At 46.5% G+C, this 20,977-nt stretch overlaps 1 protein-coding gene across 2 annotated transcripts in view; it reads left to right on the forward strand.

The window, feature by feature from the left end:
* The window catches only part of pbk (PDZ binding kinase), a 64,860-nt gene extending 52,774 nt beyond the window's left edge, over nt 1-12,086 (forward strand). For both annotated transcript variants that reach the window (XM_072499469.1, XM_072499470.1), the window contains exons 6-8: nt 854-983; nt 8,241-8,402; nt 11,507-12,086. In XM_072499469.1, the coding sequence (XP_072355570.1) occupies nt 854-983; nt 8,241-8,402; nt 11,507-11,727 (513 nt within the window). In that variant the 3' untranslated portion in view covers nt 11,728-12,086. The remainder of the gene's footprint in view (nt 1-853; nt 984-8,240; nt 8,403-11,506) is intronic.
* Nucleotides 12,087-20,977: the final 8,891 nt, after the last annotated feature.

A 20,977-nucleotide genomic window follows, 5' to 3' on the forward strand; every position in this document is an offset into this window, starting at 1 on the left:
GAACATATGGGCATGGTTTGCTGGGCTCCCCGAGCACCTCACACACCTGACTTCTACCCCAAAAAACCTACTCAACCTCACCCCTGTCATATGCGCTCTGTGAAGAACCTTAAATTGTATAGGCTAAGCCTGGCGCAAGAGGAGGAAGAATTAACTCTACCCAGTGCATCAGCCCACAGACCCTCATCTAGCTCCTCCTCCCAATTACCCTTTAGCTCCTCCACCGAGGTCGTCTCCTCTTCCTGCATCTCCTGATAGACCGCCGAGACCTTGCCTTCTCCAACCCACACTCCCGAGAGCACCCTATCTTGAATCTTACGTGCTGGAAGCAGCGGAAATTCACTCACCTGCCGTCTCACGAACACCCTCACCTGCATGTACCTGAAGGCGTTTCTGGGGACAGCCCAAATTTCTCCTCCAGCCACCCAAGGCTCGCAAACGCCCCCTATATTTTTAATTAATAGAAATAGACTTTCCCAAAGATTGATTGTGCTATGTTTTACTGCTGCTGTGCATTAAACTCAAGTGGTCAAGTACCTATGCTGATCGAACTACATCGTGGGGTAAATGAGGTTAACGTTCAATCATTAGTTTCCTATTAATCTGTTGCATCTTCTTTAGAAAGCCAAGGAGATTGGGAAATTGCCATATTAAGATTTCTAAAAGAATAAACAATGGTGTATCTAAGTGAAATTGGAGCAGCTAGAACGGAATGTTCTCAATCTGGGCCTGTTTTTATTGTCCCAGGAACATTTTGGTTAAATACTGGATTTGTTTACTGATGGTTGATTACATTTTTGCTGAATCATGACACTTGAGCATTTAAATATTTATTTATTTTTGAAACTTTCAGTATCTGCACAATGAGAAGAGACTCTTGCATGGAGACATCAAATCTTGCAATATTGTGGTTAAAGAAGATTTCAAGACCATTAAGATCTGTGATGTGGGTGTGTCACTCAAATTAGATGAGAATATGCAAGGTACGTGAACAGTTAGTTTGCTTTTATGATTCTTTAGGAGTAAGTTTAGAGTACCCAATTTTTTGTTCAAATTAAGGGGCGATTTAGCATGGCCAATCCACCTACCCTGCACAGCTTTGTATTTTGGATTGTGGGGGTGAGACCCACGTAGACACGGGGAGAATGTAAAAAAACTCCACACGGACGGTGACCCATGGCCAGGATTGAAGCCGGGTCCTCTGCATCGTGAGACAGCAGTGCTAACCACTGTGCCATTATGCTGCTCATTAGGAGTGCAGGCTGTTGGTAATTATGATATTGAGTAGTGGTAAACGTCTTGAAAATGTGTTGTGCTATATTGAAAAATGTGTACATCAAAAATGAGTGGCAAGTCTTCCTCCATTATGGGATGGATTCTCTATTTTGGAGACTATGTTCTCCCTCTGGAGCTGAATCACTTCTCGTTTGTCCTGGCGCTAACAGCGGCGCCTAGAGGCGAGTCACTCTCCCCAGCCATAAAAATTTATGCCTGGCCCAAGCACAAGGAATTCCGTTCTGAATCCCACTATCGGGCTGACGTTTTGAGCAGGTGGCTCAACAACGCGATCCGGCGGCGAGTGCCACCGCCACCCCCCCCTTTCCTTTGCTGACAAGTAGGGGCATATCCCTGAACCATCGCAATTGCTGGGTTCGCACATATATTTAAACCATTTTGACTGTATGGTGCTTGCAGGAGCAGTGCACTGATGTATCTAAGTTATATGAAGTTGCTGCTTTTATTCAGCTCTGAAATTACTCTGTTTCCTTGGCTCATACCAGTAAAAACAAATTTGGATTTGAGGAATCGGGAAAAACTACACTTGTTGGAGTCATACCTTTTTATTAAAGCTTTTCATAAAATATCAATAACAAAATGAGAAAGAAAAAAGAACCCAACAGGGTTAAGTACAAAACACAATCTAAAAAAGGAACCCCCCAAACCCCTCCCGTACCTAAATAATAAATTAACATTAACACCCTGACTTAAGACAACAGGTGTATACACCCCCTCAGACCCTGCCAGTGTAAATAACATAAACTAAAATAAAGTAAACCCCCCCCCACCCCCCAAGCTGCTGCTGCCATTGACCAATGTCTAGCGTTCTGCCAGAAAGTCTAAGAACGGTTGCCACCGCCGAAAGAACCCTTGTACCGACCCTTTCAAGGCGAATTTCACCCTCTCCAATTTAATGAACCCTGCCATATCGCTGATCCAGGATTCCACGCTTGGGGGCCTCTTATCTTTCCACTGAAGGAGAATCCTTCGCCGGGCTACCAGGGACGCAAAGGCCAGAATTCCGGCCTCTTTCGCCTCCTGCACTCCCGGCTCCTCTGCCACCCCAAATATTGCGAGCCCCCAGCCCGGTTTGACCCTGGATCCTACCACCCTCGACACCGTCCTCGCTACGCCCTTCCAAAATTCCTCCAGCGCTGGGCATGCCCAGAACATATGGGTGTGATTTGCTGGGCTCCCTGAGCACCTAACACACCTGTCCTCACCTCCAAAGAACCTGCTCATCCTTGTCGCGGTCATGTGTGCCCTGTGCAGCACCTTAAACTGTATGAGGCTGAGCCTCGCGCATGAAGAGGAAGAGTTCACCCTCCCTAGGGCATCTGCCCACGTCCCCTCTTCGATCTCCTCTCCCAACTCCTCCTCCCACTTACCTTTCAACTCCACTACCAAGGCCTCCTCCTCCTGCATCACCTGGTAAGTTTTCGAGATCTTCCCCACTCCCACCCATCCCCCCCCCCCCGAGAGCACCCTGTCCTGTACTGTGTGTGGCAGTAGCCATGGGAATTCCACCACCTGCCGTCTGTAAGTACCTGAAGGTGTTCCCCGGGGGGCGCCCGTACTTCTCCAGCTCACCCAAGCTCGCGAACTTCCCGTCCACAAACCGGTCCCCCAATTTTCGTATGCCTGCCCTGTGCCACCCCGAAAACGCTCCACCTGTTCTTCCTGGGGCGAACCGGTGGTTCCCCCGTAATGGGGTCCACGCTGAGGCCCTAACTCCTCCCCCCCCCCCCCCCCTATGCCACCTCCACTGCCCCAAAATTTTGAGGGCTGCCACCACCACCGGGCTCGTGGTATACCTCCTTGGGTGGAGCGGCAGCGGTGCCGTTGCCAGCGCCCCCAGACTCGTACCCACACAGGACGCCGTCTCCAGCCTCTTCCATGCAGCCCCCTCCCCCTCCATCACCCACTTGCGGACCATCGTCGCATTGGCGGCCCAGTAGTACCCACAGAGGTTGGGCAGCGCCAGCCCCCCCACCTCTACTCCACTCCAGGAACACCCTTCTCACCCTCGGGGTCCCTCGCGCCCACACAAACCCCATTATACTCCTGTTAACGCCTGAAAAAAGCCTTCGGGATAAACACGGGGAGGCACTGGAACAGGAACAAAAACCTTGGGAGCACCGTCATTTTGATTGACTGCACCCTACCCGCCAGGGACAGCGGCAATGCGTCCCACCTCTTGAACTCCTCCTCCATTTGCTCCACCAGTCTTGTAAAGTTAAGCCTATGCAGGGCCCCCCAGCTCCTGGCCACCTGGACCCCCAAATATCTGAAACTCCTCTCCGTCCTTTTTAGTGGGAGCTCGCCAATCCCCCTCTCCTGGTCCCCTAGCTGAACTACGAACAGCTCGCTCTTCCCCATATTGAGCTTGTACCCCAAAAAGTCCCTGAATTCCCTAAGCATCCTCATTACCTCTGGCATTCCTCCCACCGGGTCCGCCACCTACAGCAACAGATCGTCCGCATAAAGCGACACCCTATGCTCCTCCCCACCCCACACCAACCCCCTTCAGTTCCTCGACTCTCTCAGTGCCATAGCCAGGGGTTCAATCGCCAGTGCGAAGAGCAGGGGGGACAGGGGACACCCCTGTCTCGTCCCTCTGTGCAACCGAAAGTACTCGGACCTCCTCCTATTTGTGGCCCCACACTCCATCGGGACCTCGTACAACAGCCTAACCCACCTGACAAACCCCTCCCCAAACCCGAACCTCTTCAGCACCTCCCACAGGTACCCCCACTCTACCCTATCGAAGGCTTTCTCAGCGTCCATTGCCACCACTATCTCCGCCTCCCCCTCCCTCGCCGGCATCATGATAACGTTCAAAAGCCTCCGCACATTCGCGTTCAACTGTCTCCCCTTCACAAACCCCGTCTGGTCTTCATGGATGATCTGCGGCACACAATCCTCAATCCTCGTGGCTAAGACCTTCGCCAGCACCTTGGCATCTACATTTAACAAGGAAATCGGTCTGTAAGACTCACATTGCAGGGGATCCTTGTCCCGCTTCAGGATCAAGGAGATCAGTGCCCGGGACATCGTCGAGGGTAAACCCCCCCCCCCTTGCCTCATTAAAGGTCCTAACTAACAGCTGGCCCAACAGGTCCATATATTTTTTATAGAACTCGACCGGGAAACCGTCCGGCCCCGGTGCCTTCCCCGCCTGCATGCTTCCTATCCCTTTGAAAAGCTCCTCCAGCCCAATTGGGGCCCCCAGTCCCGCTACCAGTCCCTCTTCCACCTTTGGAAACCTCAATTGGTCCAGGAAACGGCCCATCCCTCCCTCCTCCCGTGGGGGCTCGGATCGGTACAATTCCTCGTAGAAGTCCCTGAAGACCCCATTGATGCCAACCCCACTCCGCACCACGCTCCCTCCCCTGTCCTTAACTCCCCCGATCTCCCTAGCTGCGTCCCGCTTCCGAAGCTGATGCGCCAGCATCTGGCTTGCCTTTTCCCCATACTCGTAGACCGCCCCCTGGGCCTTCCTCCACTGCACCTCCGCCTTCCTGGTGGTCACCAGGTCGAATTCGGCCTGGAGGCTGCGCCTCTTCCTCAACAACCCTTCCTCAGGTTCTTCTGCATATCTCCTGTCTACCCTCACCATCTCCCCCACCAGCCTCTCCCTCTCCCCCCGCTCCTTGTGGGCCCTGATGGAGATCAGCTCTCCCCTCACCACCGCCTTCAGTGCCTCCCATACCATCCCCACTCAGACCTCCCCGTTGTCGTTGGTCTCCAAGTACCTCTCTATACTTCCTCGGACCCGCTCGCTCGCCTCCTCGTCCGCCAACAGCCCCACCTCCAAGCACCACAGTGGGCGCTGGTCCCTCTCCTCCCCCATCTCCAAGTCCACCCAAGCGGGGCGTGGTCCGAAATGGCTATTGCCGAATACTCGGTGTCCTCTACTCTCGCTATCAGCGCCCTACTCAAAATGAAAAAGTCGATTCGAGAATAAGCCTTATGGACATGTGAGAAGAATGAAAATTCCCTAGCCCCCGGCCTTGCAAATCTCCAAGGGTCCACCCCTCCCATTTGGTCCATAAATCCCCTCAACACTAGCCGCCGCCGCCGGCTTCCTACCCGTCCTAGACCTGGAGCGATCCAGTGCAGGATCCAACACCGTGTTAAAGTCTCCCCCCGTTATCAGGCCCCCCACTTCCAAGTCTGGGATCCGACCCAACATACGCTGCATAAAACCCGCATCATCCCAGTTCGGAGCATACACATTGACCAGTACCACCCTCTCTCCCTGCAACTTACCACTTACCATTATGTACCTACCGCCATTATCTGCCACAATGCTCGACGCCTCGAATAACACCTTTCTCACCAAGATTGCCACCTCTCGATTTTTGGCATCTAGCCCCGAGTGAAACACCTGACCTACCCACCCCTTCCTCAGTCTTACCTGGTCTGCCACCTTCAGATGTGTCCTGGAGCATGACCACATCCGCCTTGAGCCCCTTCAGGGCCTGCTTAACCGGCCCATTCAGTCCCCTTACATTCCAGGTTATCAGCCGGATTAGGGGGCTACCCGCCCCCCTCCCCCGCCGACTAGCCATGACCCCTCCTCGGCCAGCCACGCGCCCGCACCCCACACCCGGCCCGTTCCCCACAGTGGCATACCCCCGTCTTGACCCACCCCACTCGCTCCAGCTCCTCCTTGATCTTAGCAGCAGCAACTCGATCCCCCCCCCCCCCCCCCCCCCCGGCTAGGACCCATCCTAGCTGGTTTACCCCCCCCCCCCCCCATTGCACTTCCGCAAGTCAGCTGACTCCTGCTGACCCCGGCCACCCCCACCTCCCCTTTGACTCCTCCCATTGTGTGGGTTGGAGTCATACCTAGCACACGGTTGTTGGAGATCAACCACCTTCAGCAATTCATCAATAACCTTTCCTCCAGCATAATGTGAGAAGTGGGGATGTTCAATGATGAATTTTCAGAAACATTTGCTGCGACCCGGCACGGAAGCAGTCCCTGCCCATATGCAGCAAGATCTGTACAGCTTTAGGCTTGGGCTGATAAGTGGCAAGAAACATTCATGTCAGACAAGTGCCTGGCAATGGCAATCTCTATCAAAATAGAGTCTAACCATCTCCCCATGACATTCAATGGCCTTGCCATCTCTGAATCCCCCATTTTTCAAAATCCTGGGGAATGTTGCTATTGACCAGAAATAGAACTTGGCCAGTCATATAAATGTGGCTATGAGCAGGTCAGAGGCTAGGAATTCTGCAGGGAATAACTTCCCCGATTCCCCAAAGCTCGTTGACCATCTACAGGGCACAAGTCAGGAGTGTGATGGAATACTCTTTCCTGGATGACTGCAGCTCCCGACAACACTCGAGGAGCTTGATAGCATCCAGGGTAAAGCACCCCGTCCACTATCTTAAACATTTACTCCTTCTACTGATGTACAGTAGCAGCAGTGTACTATCTACAAGGTGCACATCATTAATTCATCAAGGTTCACAGTGGAAGCAGTGTATGCCATCTATAAGATGCATAGCAGCAACTGACATTCCAAGCACCACGTAATTCTGACTTGAAACTGTCACCATTCTTTCACTGTCACTGGATCAAAATCCTGGAAAGCAGTGGGTGTATCTACACCACATAAACTGCAGCAGTCCAAGGCAGCGGTTCACCACCATCTTGAGGGCAATTAGGGATGGAATGGTTTTGCCAATGGCGTCTCCATCTGTGAATGAAAAGTAAAATTCCTAGAATTATTTACAAGAGATTTTTTAAACTTAATGTAAATTTAAAAGAAAATCAGTTGATATGTTGTAGGTTGCAGCTTTCATGTTTAACATTGATTGCATTTGAATCTTTGAGAAAACCTCTATGTTATGTATGCAGCCTTTTAATTTATTTTTCTTAAGTCTCAGAATAAAACCCTAAGGGCCAATTAAAAGAGGTTTAACATCTTTGGTGAGTGTTAGTTATCAGCAGGATTCCTGCAGCAGGAATTGTTTGGAACATAATTTTGCTCATCTGTTACCACTGGTTTCAAAACACATTGACTTAGTAGAAAGGAATGTTTGGACATCTGCTATTGTTTTAATTCTGCAGGGTGTTTATTTTATTAGCTGACTTAAAGACAAATGCATATCCAGTTTACAGTTCATCTAAAAGTGGCTGTGTACTAAAATGTTGTATTTACTCCTATAAGACCATAAGACACAGGAGCAGAATTGGGATTCCCGTGTTACCATGAAAACATACTAAAAGAAGAAAAAGAGCATGTGGTCTGACAAAGCTCATTTTGGGGGGTGGAAACTACAGTCAACTATTTATCTATTAGGTCATTCAACTGTCTCAAATCTTTCCCAAGAGCTTTCTGTGTTTTACCCAGAGGTCTGTTCTACATATTGACCAAGTGAATTATTGTGCTTGCGAAGTTTCTATTTCAAGCTAACAAGTTTGATTTGTTTTGTTTTTTTGTTTCCAGATCATAGATGTAATAAACTGGAAGTAAATTTGAATCCATTTGGACTAACATTCTTCCCAGATTTGACCTTTGCCTCTAGCGTGTAGTAGTACCCTTTTTTTTCCACCTTGCATTTCTGTGGCTTTATATTTAACGAGGTCCTTCCCATGTGAAACTTTGTCAAAGGATCCCTGGAAGGTTGCTCAGTTAGTGTGTCAATAGTTCATTTCTTTTGGTATTGTCTCAATGTAAATGTATTTTAAGTAGCTGTGTTACAGGACTGTTGGCATATCATTGCATAACTTGGATAAAGAAATACATGCAAAAAATTAACCATTTCGCTTTCAGATGCTGACTGATCTGTGCCTTTCTAGTGTATCTTGTATGTCAGATGGTATCCAGTTTGTTTCGCTTTGACCTTTTAGGTACAAAGATTGGAATCTCGGGCATTTAAATGCTAACCATTTCAAGTTAGAGTTGAGTGTCAATGTTCTGACTACTACAATTGCTTTATAGTAAGTGATCCCCAAGCAATATACATTGGGACTGAGCCATGGAAACCAAAAGAGGCTCTGGAGGAAAATGGCATAATTACAGACAAGTCAGACATTTTCGCCTATGGCCTTACATTGTGGGAAATGATGACCCTTTCTATGCCTCATGTAAATATTTCTGACGGTAAGTTTACAATTGTGCATTGCAGCTCTGTCTTTTTTCATACAATTAAGCAATGATTTGGCTGTTTTAGCCAATTACAAAGTACATCTTAACCTACAATGGTCTCATTCGTGTTAATCTTAAAACCTGTGTGTAATTGTTAAACTTGAGGGGAGTAAAGGCATGTTGTATCCTTTTTAAAAAATATATATTTTTATTCTCCATTTTCACATTATCTTCAAGATTTACACCTCACCAACAAACAGTAAACGATAACGAATACAATGTCAATCCCCTTATTAACAACAATCCCATCCTCCCACCAGCAAGCAATGGGCCCGCATAACAATATAAGCCTCGAATAAAACAAAACCTCCCAAGGAGAAAAGAAAAAGGAATCCGGAATCGCCTATGGTCACCATTGAAATATGTAGTCCAACCCCCCCCCCCCCCAATATTCAACACCATCCAATCCAGAGTACCGTGGATGACACCCATGAATTGTAGACCCCCCGCCACATACCAATTCCTCCCCTCCACTTGCTCTTGTAAACTCCCCTCCCCCCCCAACCTCGGTTCCTTCCCCCAACTTTTCACCCTGGCTAGACTCACCGAAACCTGTTCTACCGTGCTCCATGGCCGCAGCCCCTCCCTCCACCTCATTCCCGTGCCCCTGCCCGGGTCTCCTTCCCCATGCCCGGTCCCAGGAAAAACCAAGAGATCCCCTTCAGCACACAACCACAGCATATCCACCCATCATCAGTGCAAATAAAAGTCCCAACTCCTCCCTTGTCCAAATATACAGCCATCGACTCATTTCGTACATACACCAACACGCAGTGAGAAAATAAAGTTACATGAGGCTACATCGGTACAAGACCCGCTCTCGGTCCCAATTCTCAATTCTGCCACAGTCCTTCTGCCTTCGCAAACCCCTCCGCTGCTTACACGTCCCAAAATAAAAGTCCTTGGATTTGTAGGTCACCCTCAACTTAGCTGGGTATACTATGCCGCACTGCACCTTGCTGATGTACAGTGCCTTCTTCACCTGGCTGAAGGCTGCCCGCCTCCTCGCCAGCTTCACCATAAAGTCCTGGTATATACTTGTACCAGCTCCAGCCCACTGCACCACCCGCATCTGCTTTGTCCAGCACATGATCTTCTCCTTCACTCTGTACCTACGCAAACAAACAGTTACTATTGGCGGCTCAATCGCCTTTGGTATAGGCCTCCACGACCTATGAGCCCGATTCAGTTCGTATCGAGAGGGATCGTTCCCCTCCCCCAATAGCTCTGCCAACATCGTGGCAAATTACTCCGTCGGCCTCTGGCCTTCCACCCCTTCAGGCAAACCCATGATCCTCAGATTCTGTCGCCTGGATCTGTTTTCCAGGTCTTCCATTTTGGCTCGCAGATCCTTGTTGGTCTCTATCACCCTCCGCAGCTCCTTCCCCATCGAGGTGAGTTGATCACTATGCTGCGCTAATGCCTCTTCCACTTCCTTCAGTGTCTCACCTTGCTCCCGCACCTCCACCGCTGCACTCAATACCGCCGCCCTCACCGGGGCAATCGCCTCCTCCACCAGCACTTTCAATACCGCTTCCATGAGCTTTGTGAATTGTTTTTCAAGTTCCACGGCCATCACCTTAGTCATTTCTTCTGCCGTGAGCAATGCGGCCTCCCCTTGTGCCCCAGCCTCCGCTTTCCTTGCAGTCCCCGCTCTGACCTTTCCACTCCCCGGCGGACTTCCATTAACCACTTTTTTCACAGCCGTTTTTTCCCCAACTTGGACATCTCTCGTCATTGTGCCTTTTTACTGCTTTTGCAGCCTCCGTTGCCCCTGGGACCGGGCGTTAAGAACCCGAAAATTCCGTTCCCGAACGGGAGCCCTCCAGTGTGCGGCTGCCTCCCACCCGCCGTCACCGGACGTTCCGGCATGTTTTATCCTAATCCAATTTTTTCTTGTTTAATAATTTTTTTTTTCTTGTTGTTGAGACTAATTAGCGGTCCTGTCACTCTTCCTCCTTGTTTTCTAAACAAATTATGGTCTTTTGAGTCAGGGTTCCATTCGGGGATCTTCCCATCCAGTTATAACATCAACTGGGATCGTAACATAACCTCCAACGTTATGTAAATAATACTGATCTGAAATGTATATATCCTTGTGATCAATTTCAACAACTGCAGGAAATAAGGATTTAATTTACCTTTATCAAAGCCTTGCCAAAAAAAGACAACGTTCCGCCTAAAGTGTTTATAGTGTCATCTCGGATGGGAAATGCAGAGGATAGCCCAGCAGTATTCCCATTGTATTTTCAAACACTTGCTGAAACAAATGAATGGGGCTGGTCCCATGTCACGCTTCTGAATGAGCCTGCTCCGCCAGCAACTTCGGTTTTTGAAGTATCGGGGGGTCTTGATGTAAAATAAAATTTGAATCCCACTCTCCCAGACAGTTTCCTTGCAAAACTCTCCAATCCCCCCACCACACCCTGCAACATCCCCCCCCCCCCCCCCCCCCGGCAGTGCAAGGGAAGATACCCAGGCATGACACTCCAGTGCGTTCAGCTCGCCAGGTTCGTGTTGTGGGTGAGCTCTCGTGATTCACACCGATGCAAATGATAATTTAATGTTGTGAACTATCAGGCGTGAAGGCCAGACGATATGTAAATATATTCAAATAGGGATCCTGACTTTATATATTCAAATAGGGATCCTGACTTTATATATTCAAATAGGGATCCTGACTTTTAAAGTTTGGATTCCCATTTCGTCATTGGCGGGGCAGGGGTAATAGATTGGGGAAATCCCACTGACGTAAAAGCTGTTTTAGGACTCCCGTCCTATTCTCCATCCCATCTGCCGTTCTTTCACACACACACAGACACCACCTTATCAATATTATTTGTGGAGGGAGTTTACCTGTAAATTAAATGTTATCATGCCTACTGTACCTCCCCATGCTTGCCTTTTCTATTTAAAGATATGTAGTACAGAACATCTTCATCAGATTAAGCTCATTATACTCTAGTAATTTTGAAAACACCAGTGCCTATAGAAATATCCATGGATAATTGAGGTGCTGTAAATAAATACTTAAGTTAAATTTTGTATTTCTGCTGTAGACTCTCTTGATAGTTTGGATGATGATGATGAAGACAGTTTTGATGAGGATGCTTATTATGCAGCTTTGGGAACAAGACCTGCACTCAATGTGGAAGAACTAGATGATTCCTACAGCAAGGCTATTGAGCTGTTCCTTGTTTGTACAAATGAAGATCCTAAAAAACGTCCCTCTGCTGCACAGATAGTGGAGGAATTGGAGACAGCAACCACAAAGAAATGAAGTTCATTGTATTGTTTTTTTGGTTCAGCCTCTGGCGTTCTGTTAAATTCTTATGTACATTATACTAACCAGCTATTAAATTCTAATGTTTTCTTAAGTTATACTTGATTATTAATTGATAAAATGAGCATTACTGAGTTACATTATTTACAAACTGACCTATTCAAGTAGTCCTTTCGGTCCACAAACCGGTTCAAGGTGATTGAGGTGCTCTGTAGTATATGGGCTTAGCTAGGACTTTATAGAAGGACTTCTTTTGTTGAGATGATGTCCAAATAACAGTACAATATCTTAATACTTGCATAATATAATATTGATTTTATCACATGCTCTTAATATTAAACCAGATTCAATTACTATCCTGTGATTTCAAGATATAGTTATTTTCATTCTTCCAAGGTTTTTTGTGCAAGTTCAAAAATGAACCCGCATTATTATGTGTTTAGTAATTTCCCTTTAACATTTGAGGATTGAATGTCAAATGCCTACCTGGCTACTACCCTTTAGGCACAATCTATTCTGCTTTCTGGTAGCTTTTCATCCTTCTAGTTCTTATAGCACAAACACCAGAATATTGCACAATGAAAAGAGAAAATCATGTTTGACTAATTTGCTAGGGTTCTTCGAAAATGTAACAAGCAAAGTGGATAATGGGGAGCCTGTAGATTAAGTATATCGGGACTTCGGAAGGTGTCGCAAAGAAGGTGTCACAAGGTTAGATCACAAAGAATTGGGGTAATTTATTAGCATGGATAGAATACAGAGTTGAGATCAATGGGTCTTTTTCTGGATGGCAAGATGTAACTAGTGGGGTGCCACAGGGTTCAGTACTTGAGCCTCAGCCATTTACAATCTATATAAATGACCTGCATACAGGGATAGAAGGTTCTATAGCCAGATTTGCAGACAACACAAAAATAGGTGGGACTAAGACGTGGAGCAGATACTTCCTCTTGTGGGGAATTCCAGAACGAGAGGTCCATAGTCTTAGCATAAGTGGTTGCAAATTTAAAACCAAGTTCAGAAACTACTCCCAAAGGGTTGTGAATCTGGAATTTGCTTCACAGAATGTGGTGGATGCTGGGGCAGAGTGTAAATTTAAGGGGGAGTTAGATATTTTAAATTGCTAATTGGTTGAAGGGTTATGGAGAACGGGGAGCGGTGGAGTTAAGGTCAGGATGAGATCAGCCATGATCATATGGAACGGTGGAGCGAGCTCAAGAGGCTGAATTGTCTAGTTCATGTGTTCTAAGAAAGGACTACTCTGGTTGATTCACCATCCAGCTCTTGGTCTGTAGCATCCGAAGCGCATATATGGTATTCATGATGAATAAGGGGATTTATTGATTAGTATGAAGACCATGGGTTGCAGAACGAAGTCAGGAGAATGGGGATGAGGAGCAGATCAGGCATGATCGAATGGCAGAGCACACATGTGCTCAACATTGTGACAAACCCATTCAATCCACTGAACTATAAATCAAGGTTATGTAGCCGTGTTAAAATGCACACACAATATCTAGTTCTGCGACTAGTAATACAGTTCATTAACAAAATGAACTATAATACAAACAATGTGGACACGGAACGCGAGTCTATCATAGAGGCGGATGTGTGAGGCACTTGAGCTCTTTGAGGGGCTGTACAATCTAGACAGCACTACGACTGAGGATGAATGCAAATAGTAACGAGATTAAGAAAAGGAGGAGCCAAAAGAAATTCCAGAATTCTGATTGACAGTCTTCATAAATGTGGATTTGCTCAGTGACATGATACAGGAGCATGATGAGCCTATCTTAAAACAAGACTTAAAGGTGAAATTTGCAGATCCTGGACAGCCAATGAGTTTACTCTGGAGTTTAAGTTTGAGCCAAATGAGTATTTCACAAATGAAGCAATGACAAGATGGAGTCACAGCCTGATGAGTCAGATTTGTTCTTTGATGGACCAGAAATTGTAGGATGCCAGGTCGACTGGAAGAAAGGAAAAACCATCACAATGAAGACCATTAAAACAAAGCATAAGGGTCCCGGGGCACTGATAGAGCAGTTACAAAAACTACCAAATGATTCTTCAATTTCTTTAGTCCTGCAGTTCCAGAGAATAGGGAACTGGATGAAGGTTCTGCGGCAAGACTCACTGCTGACTTTGAAATTGCTCACTTCTTACATGAACACACAATTCCATGAGCAGTTATACTTCACAGGAGAAGCTATTGCAAACAATGATGATGATTACGACAATGATTGCAATGAGGAAAGTGAAGAAGCACATGATGAGCCAGAAGAGGAAGACCATGAAAGTTTATTTAGTTTCTTTGACAGTACTGAAGAGGTGATGACAAGAAGCATCCAATCTATGCAGGAGAACAATGAGTGTGAAAGCTCTTAAGATGGAGTGTGCAGAGGTTGAAAGTGAGATTGCAACAGCAGATAAATTATCTGAGAGCAAATCAACTGCCAACTGTTATCTGACATATGGTTAAAAAACAGAAAGTTCTCACAGCAAGATCCATATAGGTGCAACTAAGATCACTTCCCATTCTAAAATGGTGTCATTTGCATATGAAAGTCAACTTTCATGGCTGTCCATACCTCACTTCACTAACAACAGAGTTCAACCAAGATTTGCAACAGCTAAGCAGTGGTTGGTCAAAATCAAACATGTGAAAAGCTAAAATTATAAGCTTGTCTGTTACAGTAAGAAGTATCTGCAGGATGCACCTGTACAGAAGATTAAAGCATGTAGGAATATAGGAAGAGGAGTAGGCCATTCAGCCGTTGAGCCTGCTCTGCCATTCAAAATGATGGCTGATTGGACACTTCAATACCTTTTAACTAAACTATCCCCATAACCCTTTAGATTATTGTTAATCAGAAATCCATCAATCTCTACCTTAAATATACTCAATGACTGCTCTTCCAAGGCCTTTTGGGGCAGATAATTCCAAAGATTCACAATCCTCTAGGTAAAGAATTTTCTCATCAGTCCTAAGTGGCTTCTCCTATTTTGACATGGAGATCCTTGGTTCTAGACTCCCCAACCAAGGGTAACATCTTACCTGCATCAACCTGTCATTTCCATTAAGTATTTTGTAGGTTTCAATGTGGTCACCTCACATTCTTGAAATTCGAGATAATATAGACCCAGTTTGTCCAATCTCTCTTCCACCATCTCCAGAATAAGTCTGGCGAACCTTTGTTACACACCCTCTATGGCAATAATATCCTTTCTAAGGTAAGGAACCCAAAACTACACAGAACTCCAGGTGCGGTTAACCAAACTTCTGTTCAATTAAAAGAAGTTTACTCCTGTACTCAAATCCTCTTGCAATAAAGGCCTTCCTAATAGTTCCTAATAATTCAATTAACCTTCCTAATAGTTTGCTTGCTACACCTGTATGTTCGCCTTCAGTGACTTGGACAAGGAAATCTAGGTCCCCTTTGTTACACTTTGTAATTTTGTACCATTTAGGAAATACTCTGCACCTTCAACTCCTTCAACCAAATTGGATTATCTCACATTTTTCCACATTATATTCCTTCTGACATGTTCTTGCCCACTTCCTAAGTCTGTCCAAATCCTCTAGTAACCGTTTTTTATTTCCTCACAACACACATTCCTGCCTAGCTTTGTATCAACTGTAAACTTGGAAATACTACATTTGGCCCCCACATCCAAATTACTGGGGCCTAAGTACTGATCCTTGCAGTACCCCACTAACCACCGCCTGTCAATGTGAGAATGACTTGTTTATTCCTATTCCCTGTTTTCTACCCGTAACATAGCCTGTCTCGTTCCCTATTATTCACAAGCTCAGGCATTACCTTTGTCACAAATCGGAATAATAATAACCTTTATTAGTGTTACAAGAAGGCTTATATTAACACTAATGAGGTTACTATGAAAATCCCCTAGTCGCCACACCATGGCACCTGTTTGGGTACACTGAGGGCGAATTCAGAATGGCCAATTCACCTAATAAGCACGTCTTTCGGGACTTGTGGGAGGAAAGTGGAGCACCGGGAGGGAACTCATGCAGACACGGGTAGAACGTGCGTACTCAGTGACCCAAACCGGGAATCAAAGTCGGGTCCCTGGGGCTGAGATGCAGCAGTGCTAACCACTGCCGCCCATCATCAGACATTAGAGATAGAGAATTTTGACAAAAGAAACTCTTGAGTGCAATAGCAATCACTTTGGCAAAAGGCAGATTGCATAGGACATAGGAGCACGAGTCGGCCATTTGTCGTATTCAATTATATGATGGCAGATCTCAGCTCTTGTTTCTTGTCGGTTGACTCTCTTGCCTAACAAAAAGCTAAACTGAACCTTGAATAAATTTAAAGACCAACTTCCACTACCTTCTGGGGAAGACAATTCCACACATTAATGACCCTCTGAGAGAAACATAAAATACAATCTGTCTTTTATTCTTAAACTATGTCCTCACGTTCTAGCTTCCCACATCGGAAAAATCCACCCCATGTGGTCCTCTTAAGATCTTGTATGTTTCAGTAAGATCACCTTTCATTCTTCTAAACTCCAATTGGTATAGAACTAACCTGTTCAACCCTTTTCACATGATAAGCCCCTCGTTCCCGGAATGAGCTGAGCGAGCCTCTGAACAATTTTTTTTAAAAGAAAAACAATTTTTATCAGAATATTTTCAATTATAACATACAAAATGGTCAATCAAATTTATATTAAAAATATCCCCCCAATCCAGCCCCCCATCCTGTATTTACCCAGAACCCCAGCCCCCCAAGCCTTCAGCAGTGCCGATCCCCTCCATCTGAGCAAGACTCGCGTCCGGGCTATTAGAGAGGCAAAGGCCAGAACATCAGTCCTCAACCCCTCCTTATATTAACAGTGCAATGAGGTTACTATGAAAATCTCCTAGTCGCCACACCACGGCACCTGTTCGGGTACTGACACTCCAAAGATTGCCACCATTGGGCATGGTTCTACTCTTTTTTTTCCTTTAAATTTAGAGTACCCAATTCATTTTTTCCAATTAAGAGGCAATTTAGCGTGGCCAATCCACTTACCCTGCACATCTTTGGGTTGTGGTGGCGAAACCCACGCAAACACGGGGAGAATGTGCAAACTCCACACTGACAGTGACCCAGAGCCGGAATCGAACCTGGGACCTCGGCGCCATGAGGCAGCAGGGCTAACCCACTACACCACCGTGCTGCCCTGCATAGCTCTACTCTAACCCCAAAAATCTCCAACATTGTTTTGAAGAAGGAAGCCCAAAACTTAACTAACTTAGGGCAAGACCAAATTATATGCGAGTGGTTCGCTGCCCCCCCTCGAACAACGCTCGCATCTATCCTCCACACCTGGAAAGAACCCATTGCTTTATTAATAATAATGTTATTAATAATCTTTATTATTGTCACAAGTAAGCTTACATTAACACTGCAATGAAGTTACTGTGAAATCTCCTAGTCGCCACACTCCGGCGCCTGTTCGGGTACACAGAGGGAGAATTCAGAATGTTCAATTCACCTTACAAGCATGTCTTTTGAGACTTGTGGGAGGAAACCGGAGCACCCGGAGGAAACCCACGCAGACACAGGGAGAACGTGCAACTCCGCAGACAGTGACCCAAGCTGGGAATCGAACATCGAATGCTGGTGCTATGAAGCAATAGTGCCAAACATTGTGCTACCTGGCCTTGGTCAAGTGCGTTCTATGTACCACTTTAAATTGAATCTAACTCAGTGTTACGCATGAGGAGGTAAAATTTACCTATGCAGAACCTTGCTTCACAAACCTCCCTCCAAAACGAAACCCAACTCCTCCTCCCATTTCCCCTTTACTTCCTCCAGCAAAGCCTTCTCCATCATCATCATTTGCCCATATAGATGATAGCCTCCTTTCCCCTACCTCGTTAAAATAATGGGGATTAAACTGGTTGTGAGGTATTTGAGGATTTTCGCTGCTGAGGTTGAGGTCATTGTAGGCAGTGGTCTCTTCAGAATGTGAGGTGTTGAAAACCATCATTTGGTTTGGATCTTCCAGCTGGGCCACTCAGGCCGGATTCTCAGGGCTGTGGGATCTCCCCCAGGGACATGCTTCAACTTGTGTTGAACTGAGCCTTACCCTCGGAAGACGCACTTCAAGTCTACTCAGTTTCAGAAATGTGGTCAACTTCAGCAGACTCACCAACAGCTTGCCTCAGTTAAACAGAATATCAGAGCAGCAATATTTGCAAGGCCTTCGAGTGGTTGGTCTGGTACCTTCAATGGGAGAGGAATCCGGAAAGTTCCCACTCCCCAGCTCTATCTTCTGGCTTTGACTACTCATCATCTGCTCTGTTTATCTGAAGGAAGTTCCAGCTAAGACTTGAGAGAGAGACTTCTGGGAGAGAGATTCAAAAGGCTTGTGCTCAGCTCTGCAGTTCCAATCAAAACAAACTTGGAGAAACAATCTCACAGAGAATGCTTACCAGCTTAGCTGAGGAGAAAACATACTGGGGTTTTTGATGGAGAGAGAACTTAAAGCCTTCTTCAGCTCTGTCCAAAAATGAAACAAAACTGAAACCTGAGAGCCAGCTTGCTTTTCTAGAAGCTTCTGAAGGGCTCCACCAATCGCAGTCGACAGCAGGCGTTTGTCTTGGAATTCTAGAAGATTCAAGTCCATCAAAATGACATCACAGGCCATGCCACAGAGCACACTGAATCAAGAAGTCTGCCCGGCCAGCCCAAATAGCAGCCTGCAGCAGGGGGGTTTCAGTTCAAAAGCAAAAGTCTGCGATTTTAAAACCAGCCAGCAGGCAGGCATTAAAAGGACAACAGGATTGGACAAGGAGTCATAAGAGGATCCTTACAAGAGACAGTACCTTATCCATAAGTTAAGGCACCAGCAACCGAGAAAACAAAAAGAGTTCCTTATGCACAAAGTTCCGTACCTGAAAATATCTAAAAATATTCTCTCCCTGAAGTTAAAATTTCACCACCAACTCCTCCAACCCAGCAAACCTACCCTCCACGAACAAATCCCTAAACTTCTCCATCCCTCCCTCTCCCAGATCTCATACGATGAATCCATCCCAGCCGGTATAAACCTATGGTTCCCACAGATAGGTGCCAAAGTGACAGGGCCCCTAATTTAAAATGCTGTTTGAATTGATTCTATATTCTCAGAGAGGCTATTACCACTGGGCTAGAGGGGAACCTAGCCAGAGAGAACGGAAGAGGAGTAGTAACAAGTGACCTCGAACCTAAACAAGAAGCCTCCTCCATCCGCCCCCAGACCGACCCTGGATCCTTAAACCACTCGAGCACTTTCTCAATGTTTGCCGCCCAATAATAATACATCAAATTAGGCAATGCCAGCTCCTCCCAACTGCCTATCCCTCAATAAAAAAAGCTATTTGAACCCAGGAGGTCTTACTGCCCAAACAAAAGTTGAAATTAACTTGTTGACCTTACATATGAAGAAAAACTGGAAGGCATTGAAACACAAACAAGAACCTCCGAAGAATGTTCATCTTAACTGTCTGAAACCTTCCTGCCAAGAACAATGGGAGGGCATCCCATCTCTTCAAGTCTGCCTTCACCCCCTCTACCAGACTAGCCAGGTTCAACTTATGTAACGAGGCCCACTCATCAGCCATTCATAATCCCAGGTACCTAAAACTAGACCTGACCAGTCGAAATGTTAGTCTCTCCAGACCAGCTCCCTTCCCTGCAGGATTCACTGGAAAAACCTCCCTCTTGCCCACGTTCAATCTATATCCGGAGGAGGAACCAAACTTCTTAAGCACCTCCATTATCTTCCAGACATGAGAGAGAGGGCCCGTGATATACAGTAATAAATCATCCGCAGACAGGGAGACCCTATGCTCCTTACCGCCTCTCTCTGTACCCCTCCACCCAGCCAAGTACCTAAGTGCGATGACCGGCTGCTCAGTCGCCAAAGCAAACAATAACGGGGAAAGTGGACATTCCTGCCTCGTAGCCCTATATAACCCAAACTCAATGCATTGGTACGGATGCTTGAAGTGAGGGCTCTGTACAAGAGCCTCACCCACAAAATGAATTTAGGCCCGAAGTTAAACCGCCCAATACCTCAAAAAGGTACCCCCACTCCACCCCGTCAAAGGCTTTTTCCGGGTCCATGGAGGTGATTACCATTGGATTGAGAAGGGCAACAACACCACATTCGGAAGTCTCCTCATGTTGGCCGACAACTTCAGGTCCTAAACAAAACCTGTCTAATCCTCAGAAATGACCCCCGACAGGCACCCCTCCAAACGGGTTGCCAGCGCCTCAGCCAACAGCTTTGCATCAGCATTCAACAGAGTGAGATATGACCCACATTCCATGGGATCTTTATACTTTTTCAAGGTTAAGGAGATGGATGCCTGCATCAGTGTGGCTGGTAACATCCCCTTGGATAGAGAATCATTAAACATGTCAAACGGGTGTGACCCCAACAGAGTCGCAAACGGTTTATAAAATTCCGCAGGGAATCTGTCCGGGCCCGGTGCCTTCCCTGACTGCATTAAACTCATACAGTTCATAATTTCCTCCAGCCCGAGCGACGCCTCCAGTTTCTGCCCTCTTTTCGTTTCCACCACCGGGAAGACCAACCCATCCAGAAACCGAATCATAGTTGAGGGAATGTGTGACCTGTATAAGGACAGGTTGCATCTAAACTGGAGAGGCCTACATATCCTGGCCGCGAGGTTTGCTAGTGTCACACGGGAGGGTTTGAACTAGTATGGCAGGGGGGGTGGGTACTGGAGCAATAGGTCAGAAGGTGAAAACATTGAGGGAGAACAAGGGAATAGGGCCAGTATGGCTCTGAGGAAGAGCAGACAGGGCGATGTTGCTGAAAACAGCAGGACTGGTGGCCTGAAGTGCAAATGTTTTAATACAAGAAGTATAACAGGTGAGGCAGATGAACTTAGAGCTTGGATTAGTACTTGGAACTATGATGTTGTTGCCATTACAGAGACCTGGTTGAGGGAAGGACAGGATTGGCAGCTAAACATTCCAGGATTTAGATGTTCAGTAAGTTTTAAAGTGTTGGTGGACAAGGATAAGCGTGTCTACCAACATTAGGGTGAATGTGCTAAATTGGGGGAAGGTTAATTATAACAATATTAAATGGGAACTGAAGAACATAGATTGGGGGTGGACGTTTGAGGGTAAATCAACATCTGACATGTGGGAGGCTTTCAAATGTCAGTTGAAAGGAATTGAGGACCGGCATGTTCCTGTGCGGAAGA

This window comes from Scyliorhinus torazame, chromosome 4, assembly GCF_047496885.1.
Source record: "Scyliorhinus torazame isolate Kashiwa2021f chromosome 4, sScyTor2.1, whole genome shotgun sequence".
In the NCBI taxonomy this organism is placed as follows: domain Eukaryota; kingdom Metazoa; phylum Chordata; class Chondrichthyes; order Carcharhiniformes; family Scyliorhinidae; genus Scyliorhinus; species Scyliorhinus torazame.